General features: G+C 36.8%; 2 protein-coding genes across 2 annotated transcripts; one reads left to right on the top strand and one right to left on the bottom strand.

Moving 5' to 3' along the window:
- Positions 1-483: 483 nt before the first annotated feature.
- Positions 484-2,990, bottom strand: LOC113720837 (uncharacterized). The gene is made up of 6 exons (XM_072073268.1): positions 2,338-2,990; positions 1,951-2,053; positions 1,794-1,859; positions 1,532-1,690; positions 1,314-1,410; positions 484-1,113 (listed from the first exon to the last, which is right to left on the bottom strand). The coding sequence occupies exons 1-6, from the start codon at positions 2,900-2,902 to the stop codon at positions 985-987; spliced, it is 1,119 nt and encodes a 372-aa protein (XP_071929369.1). The 5' UTR covers positions 2,903-2,990; the 3' UTR covers positions 484-984.
- Positions 2,991-5,742: 2,752 nt separating this feature from the next.
- On the top strand, positions 5,743-11,096 carry LOC113728258 (uncharacterized). The gene is made up of 7 exons (XM_027252813.2): positions 5,743-5,983; positions 6,558-6,635; positions 6,711-6,773; positions 6,874-6,945; positions 7,088-7,150; positions 7,270-8,178; positions 8,284-11,096. Exons 1-7 carry the CDS (start codon positions 5,743-5,745, stop codon positions 11,094-11,096), a joined length of 4,239 nt encoding a protein of 1,412 aa, XP_027108614.2.
- The last annotated feature ends 3,014 nt before the right edge of the window (positions 11,097-14,110 follow it).

Raw genomic sequence — 14,110 nt, 5'->3', positions numbered from 1 at the left:
TTTTTGTGGGTTCCACATACAGCGTAAAAATCGAGTTACAAGATGTGATCTGAGCCGCACAAAATTTTTTGGCCAAATCATGGCCATCAACCGCCAAATCTGACAACCGTTCCTGCCCCATTTCCATGTGGATCAGCCCCGTTCAGCTAGCCAACTTGGCCATGTCCAAAACCGTTGCTTTAAGCATGGTTTCTTAAAAGGTAGGAACTAAAACATCTTGAATCCACGTGAAATCCTGAGTGCTACTTTTTCAATGTCAATTTCTATATTTATACTAAGTATTTTATTTATTTAAGTTGTTATATACTGTTTATTTACTTTTCTTGTATCCTCACGCGATACGTAGGACTGACACTAATTTGATATCGAATAGTGACATAGAGGATCCAACTGTTTTGAATCAGGATTTAGTTCTCTACCTAAAATGAAATTGCCCCTGCCCTTGTGCAAAATAAAATAAAAAAATGAAAAACACCAAAGAAAAAAAGAAACAATGCGGGCCACACAAACCCATTCATAAACAAAGACATTCTCATCTTGAAAGCCACGAGCACAGACTTAAAGTTTAACTTGCTATTTTGCACCCTGTGAGTGTCTATAATGTAGGGATGGATGTATCTTCAATTTAGAGATAAAGAGAGGAAACAAACAAACAAAAATAGTAACCTCAGAGATGAGTGTCTTAGCAATTGGCTAATATGGCTCTCTCCCGACAACAATCTACCTAAATGTTTACCGGCAAGTGTTCTGTCAAGGCAGCTCTCCTTGATTTGTCTCTTAGCACCTTGAACTCGTGAATTCTTGGGACTCTTCTTCTCTCCGCTGCAACGCTGCCCCTTTATACAGAGCACGTATTCAATTGCTGCAAAGGATTTTGTTAGGAAAAAAGTTGTTTGCCAAGCAGCAGCTTTCACACCTCTCTTGTCTCCATCTTCGAGAACCAAGGGAAGTTGGTGAGTTAGCGCAGGCACAGGCGCTACTGCATCAGAGTTCGTCATGATAACTGTAATATTCATTCTCATGCTTCCCATTGTCATAAACCGTGTTGTAGAAAATGTGTTCGTGATTCAGCATCTCATCCAGCGTCAATTTTCCGTCTCTATTCTCGTCAGCCTTTTTTCAATATCATGACAAACAAAGCAATAACCTGTGGTTATAATTACTCTAGCCATTGGTGTAAACACTGAACGGTAGATACATGCGCTTTTTAGCCAGAAAAAAAGAAAGAAAAAATCAAATGGAAGAAATTAAAGGCAGACTGTTTTACACAGTTTGCTTGAGAGTGTTTAGCACATAGCAATACAGAAACTTGCCTCCTCAATCAAATAATTGGTGTAGTATTTAGCATATACCAATTCTCCTGGTTTCAGATACTTGAATAAAGGCTTCAATTCTTCCACTCTCAACAATCTGTCACCAGTTTGTCGACACCAAATTAAAGGATTAAATATACTTGAAACTTTAGCCATATCACATGTGGTTTTAATTACCACATCCGGGATATATTTTCACAGAAAAAGCAAAAAGTTACTTGTCGTGATCAACATCAAGTTTGTCAAATACAGCTGCTGCTGAGGATATATTTGCCGCGCTTCCTGATTCGTAGTCGAGGTAAAACTTGTAGTCATTGTATGCCCCCACCTCAAATTCCAGCAAACTCAACCTTTGGTCATTGTCTTTATCCATCTGCCTGAACATTTAAAAGATAGGACAAGGATATGGCATTGTATATTGCAAATACGTGTGAAGAAGAAGAGGTGTAAACATTGGCAGCAATTTAGAATAGAACCAACCTTAGCTTCTCTCTCAACAATCGCCTTTGAATACGTTCATTCCTGCTGTCTTCTGGATGCAGAAAACTGAAAAATTCAAAATTTCGTACATCATCAGTAAGATATGTTGATTAAAACTAAGTCGCTGATTATTGAACTGGAAAGACAGATCACGTACTCCCTGAATTCATATAAATTGAGATTCCCATTCCTATCAACATCAGAATCGTTAAATTGTTCCATCCACCATCCAGCTTCCCCATATCTCGTATCGTTTCTCTCTGTTCCAGTAGATTCTCTCTTTTCGTTAGAGCTCTGCCCATAAAAGCATCCATACGCTCCATTTGGTTGGCCACGAAATGGGGAAGTCAAGATGTTTTCATCGTTTAATCAAATTATTGATCTCATAGTAAGCAATAGACGTTTTATCTTAAAAAACAAGAAAGCTAAAAATTGGGAGGGCTCAGCCATGGAAATATTTTTCTTCGTTTCCCACCATTTCGTAGACAGCCAAATGTTGCACAACCAATGTTACACGAGATTCAAGAATCAAATGATGAGTTACCAATGCCTTCCTTGGTGAACTGAGGGAGGTACTCGTAGAAAGAAATTGATGCATCCCCATCTTTATCGCGCAACTCCAATTCTCTCCTTGTTCTGTAATCCAACCTATCAACAGCTTGCTGGGTAAGCCAAGCCTCCAGCTCCTTGGAATCAACCATCCCATCCTGGGGAGCCACGTCCAAAACAGGAAACAGGACCATCAACCTTAGCCTCAAGTTTAATGTCCCGTCTTCGTCATAATATTTCATATCTTCTTTAGCTGCATTAATATAGCTGGATGACGCTGCCGCTGCAGCTGCTGCTTTTGTGTCTCTTGACGTATTCTCCTCAGCTTTTCTATGGGCTTTCGCGACAATGGGGTCAAATATGGGAGAACCCAAACGCCTACTTAAGGCATCATGTTTGCGATGGTCGTCGGGTTTTGAATTTTTGGACAACACAATGAGCAGGACGAGGGCGGTGGCCAAAAGGGAGGAAACCACCGCCTTCGAAGACATCTTCGATTGGGTGTAATTTATGATCGGAGCAAGAGAAGTGGGAAATTGGGAATTCACCTTTCTGCGCATTCTTGGATTTTTCCTCAGCTTCTGAAGAAACCGTTATTGACGGTTAAAGCTTCGAGGGACAATATTTGAGCCGACCTATGTGGCTGGACGAGACGCACTCTCAGATTTTTGGGTGCCAACTGCCAACTACGACATTGGCCTATAGTCTTTTTGTGGGGATAATATCAGAAACCTCCCCTAAGATTTCTCTTAATATCACCTAACACCCCTCAAATTTTAAAAATACTACTTACCTCCCTTATTGTTGTTATTTATGTAATAAAAATATTTATTACGCCATAAAAATATTTTTTATTTTTGGTATTTTTGCTATACCTCATAAAATATAAATTTAAAAAATAAAAAAAATATTTAAAAGAAATATACTTGCACCAATTTAATTCTTTATACTCAAAATCGATTTCTTATGAACTTTTTATATATTTTTTAACATCTTTTCAACTTTTATCCAAACTATTATTTTGTACAAATCATTATAAAAATCAACTCAGAATAAGCAAATAAATCATACCTTATTTTATCACAATCTCAAAAAATAAAAGATAAAAAATTTTAATTTATTATAATTTATGAATAAAATATTGTATAGTCATTTAAAAAATGAGTAAGAAAGAATGATGAACAAAAGAAAAACAGAAGAAAGTGACTTTCGTTTCTTTTTTAAAAAAATTTTAATCTTCATTTATTTGGTGTGTGAATTATGTGTCAAATGAGGGTTAATATAATTGTTTTACTATTATTAGGGGAGATAAGTGATATTTCACAAACTTCAGAAGCGGTGAGTGATATTAGGAGAAACCTAAAAGGAGGTTTCTGATATTATTCTTTTTTTTTTTTTGTCAAAACATTGGCGTATTGTCTTGGTAGATAAGATGCCTATTAAAAGCAAATTGATGTTTAATTATTCTCCTAGAGAAAAACAAAAAATTTCTTCGTGTCAAAAAAAGGAACAAAAGGAGAATAAACGAAATGACCAGTTTTAATTTGTTTTAGAAGTTGGGCTTTGATAGCATGGTTTGTTTGGATTGCTGTTTATTTGTCAAAATATATTTGTTTACATCATCATTATAATTTTCAACACACCTTTTTATCTTTCCAATTACCTTTTTATCTCACATATATCACTTCACAAAAAAGTGCTACAGTAAAAATATCTCTAATAATTTACAATCCAAACAAACCCACTGATTTGGCACAGTTGAAGCAAGTGGTTCTTCCGGGCTATCTAACGATTAGCTCCAGGTACAGGAACATTAAAAGTAGCCGGACATTAGATCCAGTCCAAACATTAGCGAGGGCTATGCTACTTGATTCGATTTTCAGAACTTCTTTCTTAATCTTATACGATTTGGAGTCTCTCTGATAAAATGAATCAAACCTTCCCCACTTTATACGTACCTTTTGTTGGAATATTTTCAAATAGTAAAAATCTGAGCAGGATTTTAAAAGTGCTTTCTGCATTTCATTCGCAACTTTTCAGATTTCAACTATCATTTGAAGAGATACAATTCCAGACATATTTCTAACTGTTAATAACTATTTAGAGAACATGAAATCTTATTTATATCTATCCTTACAATATATAGGAGGTACTTTGGCTTACTGTTCAACCGCACTTTCATCTGCTCTTCCAAGGCTTAAGACTCTCATTCTCATCTGCTTACAATACAATATATTTTCTCTTCGTCTTACCCCTTTCATAACTCACAGTTTTTTGTATGAGTGTTTCGATAAATGGACTCTGCGAAGACACTTCAAAACCCGGCAACTTTTGAAGTGCTCCGCAGCACTTAACTACTAAACCCCCCAAACCCCCCCAAGCGATGTGGGAACTTAACCCCACAGGGTGCCCCGCTGCTAAGAGATAAAGACCCCCCAGACTCCCCGAGACAGGTTTTTCCCTTTCATAACTCACAGTTTTTTGTATGAGTGTTTCGATAAATGGACTCTGCGAAGACACTTCAAAAGCCGGCAACTTTTGAAGTGCTCCGCAGCACTTAACTACTAAACCCCCCAAACCCCCCCAAGCGATGTGGGAACTTAACCCCACAGGGATTTTCTCTTCGTCTTACGGTGAACAATTTTTTGTCAATATATCAGACGTGGAGATTTTTTGTCAATTCCTTTGATTTGATAAGATAGTTGGGTTCAATCAAGAAACAGTAAATTCAGTATCTAATTTACACTTTTCTCCTTCAAGATGCCTTTCTTGTGGATTATAAGACTTTAGCTTAAGGTCACAATTGGAAAGTCAATTTTATGTGCCCACTTCCATGTATGTGCTGTTTCCAAAGCCATATTATTAATATTATTAATATAAGCACAATACGATACAGATTATACTCATGCGCTTATACTCATCTTCGTCAATTTGCTTTCTTCTGTTTTGCATTCCCGCTGCTGGTATTCATCCTTTTACTTCCTTCTGTTTTATATTTTATATTTATTTATATATATTTTATTTCCTCATTTTATATGCTTATCGCCTGTTTGCCGGTTTATTTGTATGTTTTTCTGATGCATGTTTCTGTTCGTCGTCTGTTTATTTTTTGCGTGCATGTATTTTTCACGTTGTTTCCTTTTTCTCCGTCGGCTATCCAGTACTTTTGGGGATTTTTGTTTGGTAACAATCTCTTTCCCGTCTCTGGTTATTTTCACTCCAATTTCTTCTGCACTTTCATCTGCACTTTCTGCAATTTCACTCCAATTTCTGCCACTTTCATCTGCACCATGTTTTTTTTATGTGTTTACGTAGGTTTTTTTAACTTCCTTATAAACCAAGTGTATTCAGCTAGCTTAATATCTGTATAAAGCAACTGCGTATTGACATAAGGAATAGGATGAGTAGTTATAGTGATAATGATAAGATAATTAGGCAAAAGGCTAAACGCAATCAGAAATTAAGGGAGAAATATGCTGCGTTATCGCCTGAGGAGAAAGAATTGTGCCGTTTAAAACAAAGAGAGGCCTATCAAAAGAGGAAAGCCAAAAAAATTTCCACTGATTTGTCTGATGAAAAAGAATCCAGCACTGCAGTTACCGTGCAGCTATCCCAGGAGCTCCAACTTCCTCTTCATGCAGGTCAGTAGGCTGCTTCCTCAGCTCATTTATTAAACCTTAGTATATTAATATATTAATCGTATTTTTATGAATGCTAATTATTCAATGTTATTATTTTTCGATTAATAACAGTGGTTAAGGAAACTACCCAATGTTCTCAAGAATTCAGTAACGCTGCGAATACATCAATTACAAGCAATCTTCATCAACAAATTAACGCTCAGCTACTTCCATTCACTGACAAATGTACCAATATACATCTCATGAAACTCCATTCGTATTCTATTGCACTCCTGCTTTATCTTTTGCTACTATCTCAAATGTTTCTCTTTTTTCAGCTACATAACAACTGCATCATAACCAAACTTCGCAGGAACCTCTACAGTCTAAATTACAATCTAATGAGGCCTTGGAGAAAGCTCGACTTAATTTTACAGAAAATCAAGGTTAATTGATTCAGTTATTTACTTATTTCATCTTGAATTTTACATTTCCTATGCTTAACTTACAGCAAAAGTTACGTATTTAATAATAATCTTATCATCCATTATATAATATCATTACTGATTATATACTTATTACTATGAATTTATAGCTACTGCAACTACTGCTCAACAGCCTATATTGCAATGTCTGCATCAATCCTTGGAATCCAATATAGAACAAAATCAAGGTTCATTTAGATAATTATACAACATTTTTTCTATCTTATCATTATAATTAGTTGCTAATCACTTTTATATACCAGGCCAATCTCGATTTTGCACCAACTGTTATAGCTATATTTCTGATGCGATAGCAAATACACCAGGTTTGCCAGCAACAGTTTTGTTCTTTATGATATCAGCTACTGTTACTCTATCAGTTGTCTTAACAGAACGTCTTACAAGCATGTTTTTGTATTTGTGTAGCCATTGCTTTGCTGGATTCTGCTGACAAGACCATACAGCCAACTATTAGTGATACTAATGTTTCCATTAAAGGTTTATCATGCTATTAATATAAGTTCCCTTACATTGCCTTTCTTGCCTGAAGAAATCTCTTTTAGCTAATCTTACACTTCTTAGAATTGAATATACTTCCATATTAATAACTTCTCTTTAAATGACACAATTCCACACACAGTTGCATCCACTAAGCAGCAAACATCTACAAGTTGTCGCAAAAAGAGGCTCATGCCTAAAAGAGGTACGTATGTTAATACAAGTCCATCAATCCTAAGTGTTCTGTATTCTTTATAGCTTGTTCTTCAACTCAATATATAGCTTTAATTACCTTTATTCTTTTGATTCATTATTCCCTATCAGCTGAAACATCTAAGAGGACGGAGGCACTCAAATCAATCAGTAACAAATCAGATCAATTACCTCAGGTTCCTGATTGCAAATATTGCGGTGCCAAAAGATTCTCTTCTGAAACACCAAATTTTTACTGTTCTGATGGTGAGGTTGTCCTCTATGAAAACAAATTGCCAGACATTTTAATTGAGCTTTACACAGGACACACAGAGGATGCAATATCTTTTCGTACATATATTCGGACATATAATAATATGTTCGCTTTCACATCTTTTGGAGTTCACTATGACAAGGCCTTATGCAAAAGAAGTAATGGCATCTATACATTCAAAATTCAAGGACAAACGTATCACTTCATCAATGAACTGATTCCCCACGGAGGATCTGGCATGTACCTGCAACTTTATTTTCATGATACAGATCATGAATTACAGAATAGGCTAGCATTTTCGGAAAGAGTCACAATAAATATAGTTTCCAAGCTCATGGATGTGATGAAGCAAAATCCTTATGCCTGTTTTTTTCGAAGTTTGCGCAATGTTCCAGATTTGGAATCATACCAGATTATTCTCAGATCACATTCTACTGCTGATCAAAGAACTCATAACAAGCCTACTGTATCCCAAGTTGCAGCTCTATGGATTGAAGGGGAAAATCCAACTGAAGCTTACACCAGACATATACAAGTATATACAAAAGAAGGCCAGAGTCATCGAGTGCAATACTACTACGGATGTTACGATCCCCTGCAGTATCCCCTGCTATATCCTCTTGGAGAAACAGGCTGGCACCCAGGAATTCAAAGATCAGGAAATATAAATCCAAAGAAACGTAAAAGAGCAGAAAGGCACAAAAAATCCATAGCAACATTAAGCAGTTTCAGATCACCTGAAGAGCTTTTTAGCTCAGAGCAACAAGGTGCATTTTAGTCAGCTTTTTTGCAAAAATGTATTATCAGCATACAAATTTCATTTAAATGCTTCTTGTATATTTGTGACTCATGCTTTAAATCATCCTCCACAGCTTCCCAACAATATGAAAACTCAAAAGAGTTCATTTCTATGCGGGAATATTACGCCTACAAATTTCAGATAAGAAAAGAATTCACTCCGAATATTCTCAATACAGGCCGTCTGCTGCAACAATTTGCTGTAGATATGTATGTGAAGCTTGAAACTCAGCGACTTGATTTCTACAGGAGCAAACAACTACTGATTCGAAGAGAACAACTCCAAGGCTTGATGGATTCTGTCGTTCATGGACAATCTGAAGGCTGCAAAATAGGCCAACGTATACTGTTACCTGCTTCATTTATAGGAGGACCCCGAGACATGAAAAAGAGATATATGGATGCTATGGCCTTAGTCCAGAAATTTGGAAGACCAGATTTATTCCTTACAATGACATGCAATCCTTCATGGCCAGAAATTAAAGAAAACATGCTGCCTACGGATGAAGCACAGAATAGAATTGACTTGTGTGCTCGAGTTTTTCGTGCTAAATTGGAAATTCTAAAGGAAGAGTTATTGAAGAAAGAAATTTTTGGTCAGGTTGCAGCATACACTTATGTCATTGAGTTCCAGAAACGAGGCTTACCACACGCTCACTTCCTTATCATTTTGAAACCAAATTCAAAGCTATATTCACCTGATTCTTATGATCAAATTGTTTCTGCTGAACTGCCAGATGAAAGTACACAGAACCATTTGTTTAAAATGGTCCGCAAGCATATGATGCATGGGCCTTGTGGCAGCAAAAATCCTAATAATGTCTGCATGCAAGGTAAAAGAGTGAGATTCTGTAAGAACAAGTATCCAAAGCAGTGGGCGCCTGCTACAACTCATGGACAGAATGCTTATCCAATATATCGACGAAGAAATGATGGAAAAGCAGTTCATGTTCGAGGCCAACAACTGGATAACAGATGGGTGGTGCCGTATAATCCATATTTATTAGCAAAGTTCAATTGCCACATCAACGTTGAAATCTGTTCTACCATCAAAGTTGTCAAGTACATGTTCAAGTACATTTTCAAAGGACATGACAAAATACATTTTCGACTGAATTCAGATACTACGGAGCAGTACATTGATGAAATTAAAGAATATCAAACAGCAAGATGGGTATCCGGTATTGAAGCTATGTGGCGAATATACAGATTTTCTCTTAACGAAATGCATCCTTCAGTCATGAATTTGCAGCTACACTTACCAAACTATCAACCAATGAGTTTCAAGGATGATGAGGATATCAGAGATGTATTGAAAAATCCATTCAAGAAAAAGACTATGTTGACAGAGTTTTTCTATATGAATGCAACCGACGATCTAGCAAAAGCCTTAAAATGCACATACAAGGAGTTCCCTGAACATTTCGTTTGGCATCCAGATAAGAAGTACTGGTCAGCGAGGAAACAAAAAGACTCTATTGGAAGAATTGTTGCAGCAAATCCAAGCGAAGGAGACCGTTACTTCCTACGCCTACTTTTAGTTAATGTCAAGGGACCAACTTCATTTGATCATCTCAAGATTATAGATGGTCAATATGCAGCAAGCTTTCAAGAAGCAGCAATACTAAGGGGATATTTTGAATCAAATAATGCACAGGAACAATGTCTCCAAGAAGCAGCATTATATCATATGCCTCACACTTTCAGAAGACTTTTTGCTACGTTATTGGTACACTTTCCACCAGCAAATCCTAGACAGCTTTGGCAAAATTTCGAATCATCCTTATCTGAAGATTTTTATCAGCAGACTCATACACATCCTGATCAGATACGACTACATGTGCTCCATGAAATAAGTAAATTCTTACAATCAATGGGTAAGAACATCAATAGCTACGACTTAGTTCCACGAATTCTCAAATTTGACCAAGCAGACAGAGAAACTAGAGATACTATAAGTGAAGCTCAGATTACAGTATCAGATGAAGATATAGCTTCCATTACCCGATTGAATATTGAGCAGAAACTCGCATTTGACACAATTACAGCACATGTATACAACAACTGCAAAGGATCTTTCTTCTTGGACGGATCAGGAGGGACTGGCAAGACATTTTTATACAAAGCTTTATTAGCTGATATTAGATCAAAAGGCTTCATAGCATTGGCTACAGCATCAAGTGGAGTTGCAGCATCAATACTTCCTGGAGGGCGAACAGCACATTCACGCTTCAAAATACCAATCAATATGGATATAAACAACATGTGCATTATTAGCAAACAAAGTGCATTAGCAGGATTACTTCGACAAGCGAATCTCATAATCTGGGACGAAGCTCCAATGATGCACAAAACAGGAATCGAAGGTGTAGACAAACTATTAAGAGACTTGATAGACACAGATGATCTTTTTGGAGACAAAGTGATAGTTTTCGGTGGTGATTTTCGTCAGGTACTTCCAGTCGTAACAAAAGGATCAAAAGCTGATTTCATGCAAGCAAGTCTTATAAATTCCTATATCTGGCCTCAATTACAAAAACTTAAACTTAAACAAAACATGAGAGCTCTTGCTGATCCACATTTTACTGATTATCTTCTTCGTATAGGAGATGGAACAGAATCTTTCGTCTGCAACAATAATGTTCAGATTCCCAAACACTTAGTCATACCATACAATACTGAAGAGCAATCACTCAATGAACTAATTCATGCAGTATTTCCAGATTTGAAGAGTTGCTCACAAGAAGATCTTTCATGGACAAACAGAGCTATTCTCACAACTAAAAACGAGTTCGTTGACGACATCAACAATACATTGATAGAAGAATTTTCAGGCAACACTTCTGAATACATCAGCCGCGACAAAATAACAGATACTTCCCAGTAGGCTATCTTAGAAGACTTTGTCAATAGCCTTACACCAAATGGTTTCCCTCCACACAAAATACTCCTGAAACCAAATGCTCCGATCATGTTACTTAGAAACATAGATCCTCCAGAAGGGCTCTGCAACGGCACAAGGCTCATTTGTAAATCTCTGCGACAAAACATAATAGAGGCGGTCATCAGCTGTGGTGAATTCGCAGGAAAAGAGGTTTTCTTACACAGAATATGCTTCAAATCAGACAGTGACCCAGACTGTCCAATACCTTTTGAAAGGATGCAGTTTCCAGTTCGTTTATGCTTCGCTATGACAATAAATAAAGCTCAGGGTCAGACTTTAGATTATGTTGGCATTTACCTACGTGAGCCAGTATTCTCTCACGGCCAACTCTATGTGGCTCTGTCTCGAGCTAAAAACAGCAATTCAGTGAAAATCTTGATCAAGCCTTCCCTTTCCGATCTAACATCAGATGATACTACCCCTAATATAGTTTATACTGAGATTTTACAACTAGCACATCCCTAATATTTCATCAATACTTTCATAGCAACAGTTTTTGCACTGCATTTTTAGCCAGCTTTAACATTCAGCTCATTATACCTGTTATATGCTTTTTAATCTTACTTCACTCATGATACATATTGCACAGCATACAATTATAATTTCACCTCATCACATTCTCATATTCACCAATTTTTCTCTTGATATTGCAGCTATCCAGCAACTCTAAGCAATGAACTTCATAACCTTCGAACAGCTCCTCCCTGGAATTAAGAATTGGGCAGCTACCGTCCAAGTCATCGACAAGCAAAAACCTCAAATATCAAGAAAGGGAAAAAGATATCTGAAATTACTTCTGGTTGATGAAAAGGTACACTCAACTAACAACTACACATTTAATACTAAACTTCTCACCATTATATATCTAATGCTTCTATCACTACATTCATTAGGCAAATAAAATTGATGCCCTCATCTACGGATTAGATATAGACTTCTTCAGAAACCACTTTCAGATTTACAGGCGCTTTGTTGTATCAAATGCAAGGCTTCAGTACGCAGATGATGACCCACCAGTTGAGCGAAAAACATGCACTATGGTCATCGACAACTCTACCGTTGTTGAGCCTGTGGATGAACAACAGCCACCACTTCTTCCACCACTCTACCAATTCACTCCATTCAAAAAGCTCTGTCATCAAATTGACACTAATTCTGACATAGGTAACATTTCCTATTTTCCAAATACTAATTTCATAGCATCAATAACATCTCATAAAATCAAATGCAGATATCATTGGTGTTGTTGTGCACGTCAATCCACAATCAACCAAAGGAACAACTCCAATTCGTGACATAGTGCTCTTAGACCAAAGGTACAATACAATAACTACTTTTACTCTATTAATAACACCATTCCAACTACTAACAAATATTTTACTTTTACCAGTTCAATGGCAATTATCCTTACACTGTGGGGAGAGCATGCAACTGATGAAGGACAAATAATTGCTGAAACAATCCACACTCAACCATTGATAGCAGCTCTTAGAGTTAAGGCTACATCATACGGGAGTAAGACCATTTGACACCTTACTTCAAATAATCAAATATTACATTAACATATCTTAAACCAAATTAAGAAACATAATTGCAGCTTTGACTCTTTCGACAAAATTTGCTTCCTGCATCCTCATCAACCCACCAGTACAAGAAGCTCCAGCTCTCAAGCAATGGTAAGTATACAATAAACTGACAAAATACATTTCAACTACAAATCATCATACTGATAGCAACACATAAACTACAACAACAGGGCAGCTGAAAATAATCAGGTGATCACAAAGGCAATAACCAAAAAAACATATGAAAACCCATTCGAGCTTCTTCCAACACCAGATGCTGATGATATAACCCACATCGGTGCCATGGTCACTGTCCCACAGGTAACAATCAGCTTTTATACATTTACACAGCCACCCAGTTAAACAACAAAACTAACTGACTATAATATCATTGGCTTTCATGTAGAAAAAAGCATTTTGGATACAAGGGACAGCAAAACTTCTGGATAGAAGCCAAAAACTCTGGTATTATGCTTGCCCTTTTTGCCACAAATCTATTCGCAGCAGCCCTGAATACAGAATTACATGTCTCTCCTGTCAGCGTCGTATCCACGTTGTCGCAAGGTAATGCACATAACATTTATCAATTAATTAACAATTTATTATTTATTTGATTGAATTACTCTTATGTCCATTAGACCAAGGATAACTGTTGATTTTGCCAATTGGAGCGGTAACATTACGCTTGATCTATATGGAAAAGACGCTCAGCAGCTGTTACCTTACAAAATTTCAGAAATTCAACAACAGGAAGCAGAGGTAATCGCCATAACTATTAGCTTCTGTTACAAATGAAATTTACATCATAATTCCACAATCAACAATTTAAACAAGATACATTATCAAATTGCAGAATAACATTCCTTATAGAGCTATAGAAGAATGCATCAGCCAAAACACTATTATCTGCTTCATAAAAAAGGCGCCCTATAGCTATGAACCTTCTGCAACTCAAAAATACACAGCTATAGTTGCTCACAAGATCCAGCAAGCTAACAAAGGACACAGACTAACAGGAGCAGCAAATACACAACAGGAGGACGAACCAATGGACACTGAAAATGAACAAGACACTGCAACAACTTCCAGCACCCCAAGCAGTCAAGCAGAAGGATCGGCAAAAACTAAAGTTGAAGACTGGTTGTTGACTTCACTCAAAATAACAGAAAGTCCACCGAAAAAACAGCGCACTACAAGACCAGGAAATGATGAATGATATCAATAAACTTCTTACAACAACTTTTGCTTCTGCGACAATGAACGATACTTTTGAGATGCATGTATAGTATGCTTTTGCTTTTGCTTTTGAGATCATGATGCATGTATAGTACGCTCTGCATCTACAAGACCACTCTATGTATATACCTACCTCTTTTGACAGCTCTCTGCAAT

The sequence above is a fragment of the Coffea arabica genome, chromosome 2c (genome assembly GCF_036785885.1).
Source record: "Coffea arabica cultivar ET-39 chromosome 2c, Coffea Arabica ET-39 HiFi, whole genome shotgun sequence".
Classification (NCBI taxonomy): Eukaryota; Viridiplantae; Streptophyta; class Magnoliopsida; order Gentianales; family Rubiaceae; genus Coffea; species Coffea arabica.
The sequence above is the reverse complement of the archived record's forward strand: the minus strand, read 5'-3'. Positions and strand labels throughout refer to the sequence as shown.

Bases quoted from the DNA above. Each gene is read 5' to 3' on its own strand.
- LOC113728258 (XM_027252813.2), top strand. From the start codon at position 5,743: ATGAGTAGTTATAGTGATAATGATAAGATAATTAGGCAAAAGGCTAAA. The intron at 5,984-6,557 runs GTCAGTAGGCTG...ATGAATTTATAG, and splicing joins CCAACTTCCTCTTCATGCAG to CTACTGCAACTACTGCTCAA. The intron at 6,946-7,087 runs GTTTATCATGCT...TTCCACACACAG, and splicing joins TACTAATGTTTCCATTAAAG to TTGCATCCACTAAGCAGCAA.
- LOC113720837 (XM_072073268.1), bottom strand. From the start codon at position 2,902: ATGCGCAGAAAGGTGAATTCCCAATTTCCCACTTCTCTTGCTCCGATC. The intron at 1,691-1,793 runs GTTGGTTCTATT...TTAAATGTTCAG, and splicing joins TTGTTGAGAGAGAAGCTAAG to GCAGATGGATAAAGACAATG. The intron at 1,411-1,531 runs GTAACTTTTTGC...AACTGGTGACAG, and splicing joins CTTGATGTTGATCACGACAA to ATTGTTGAGAGTGGAAGAAT.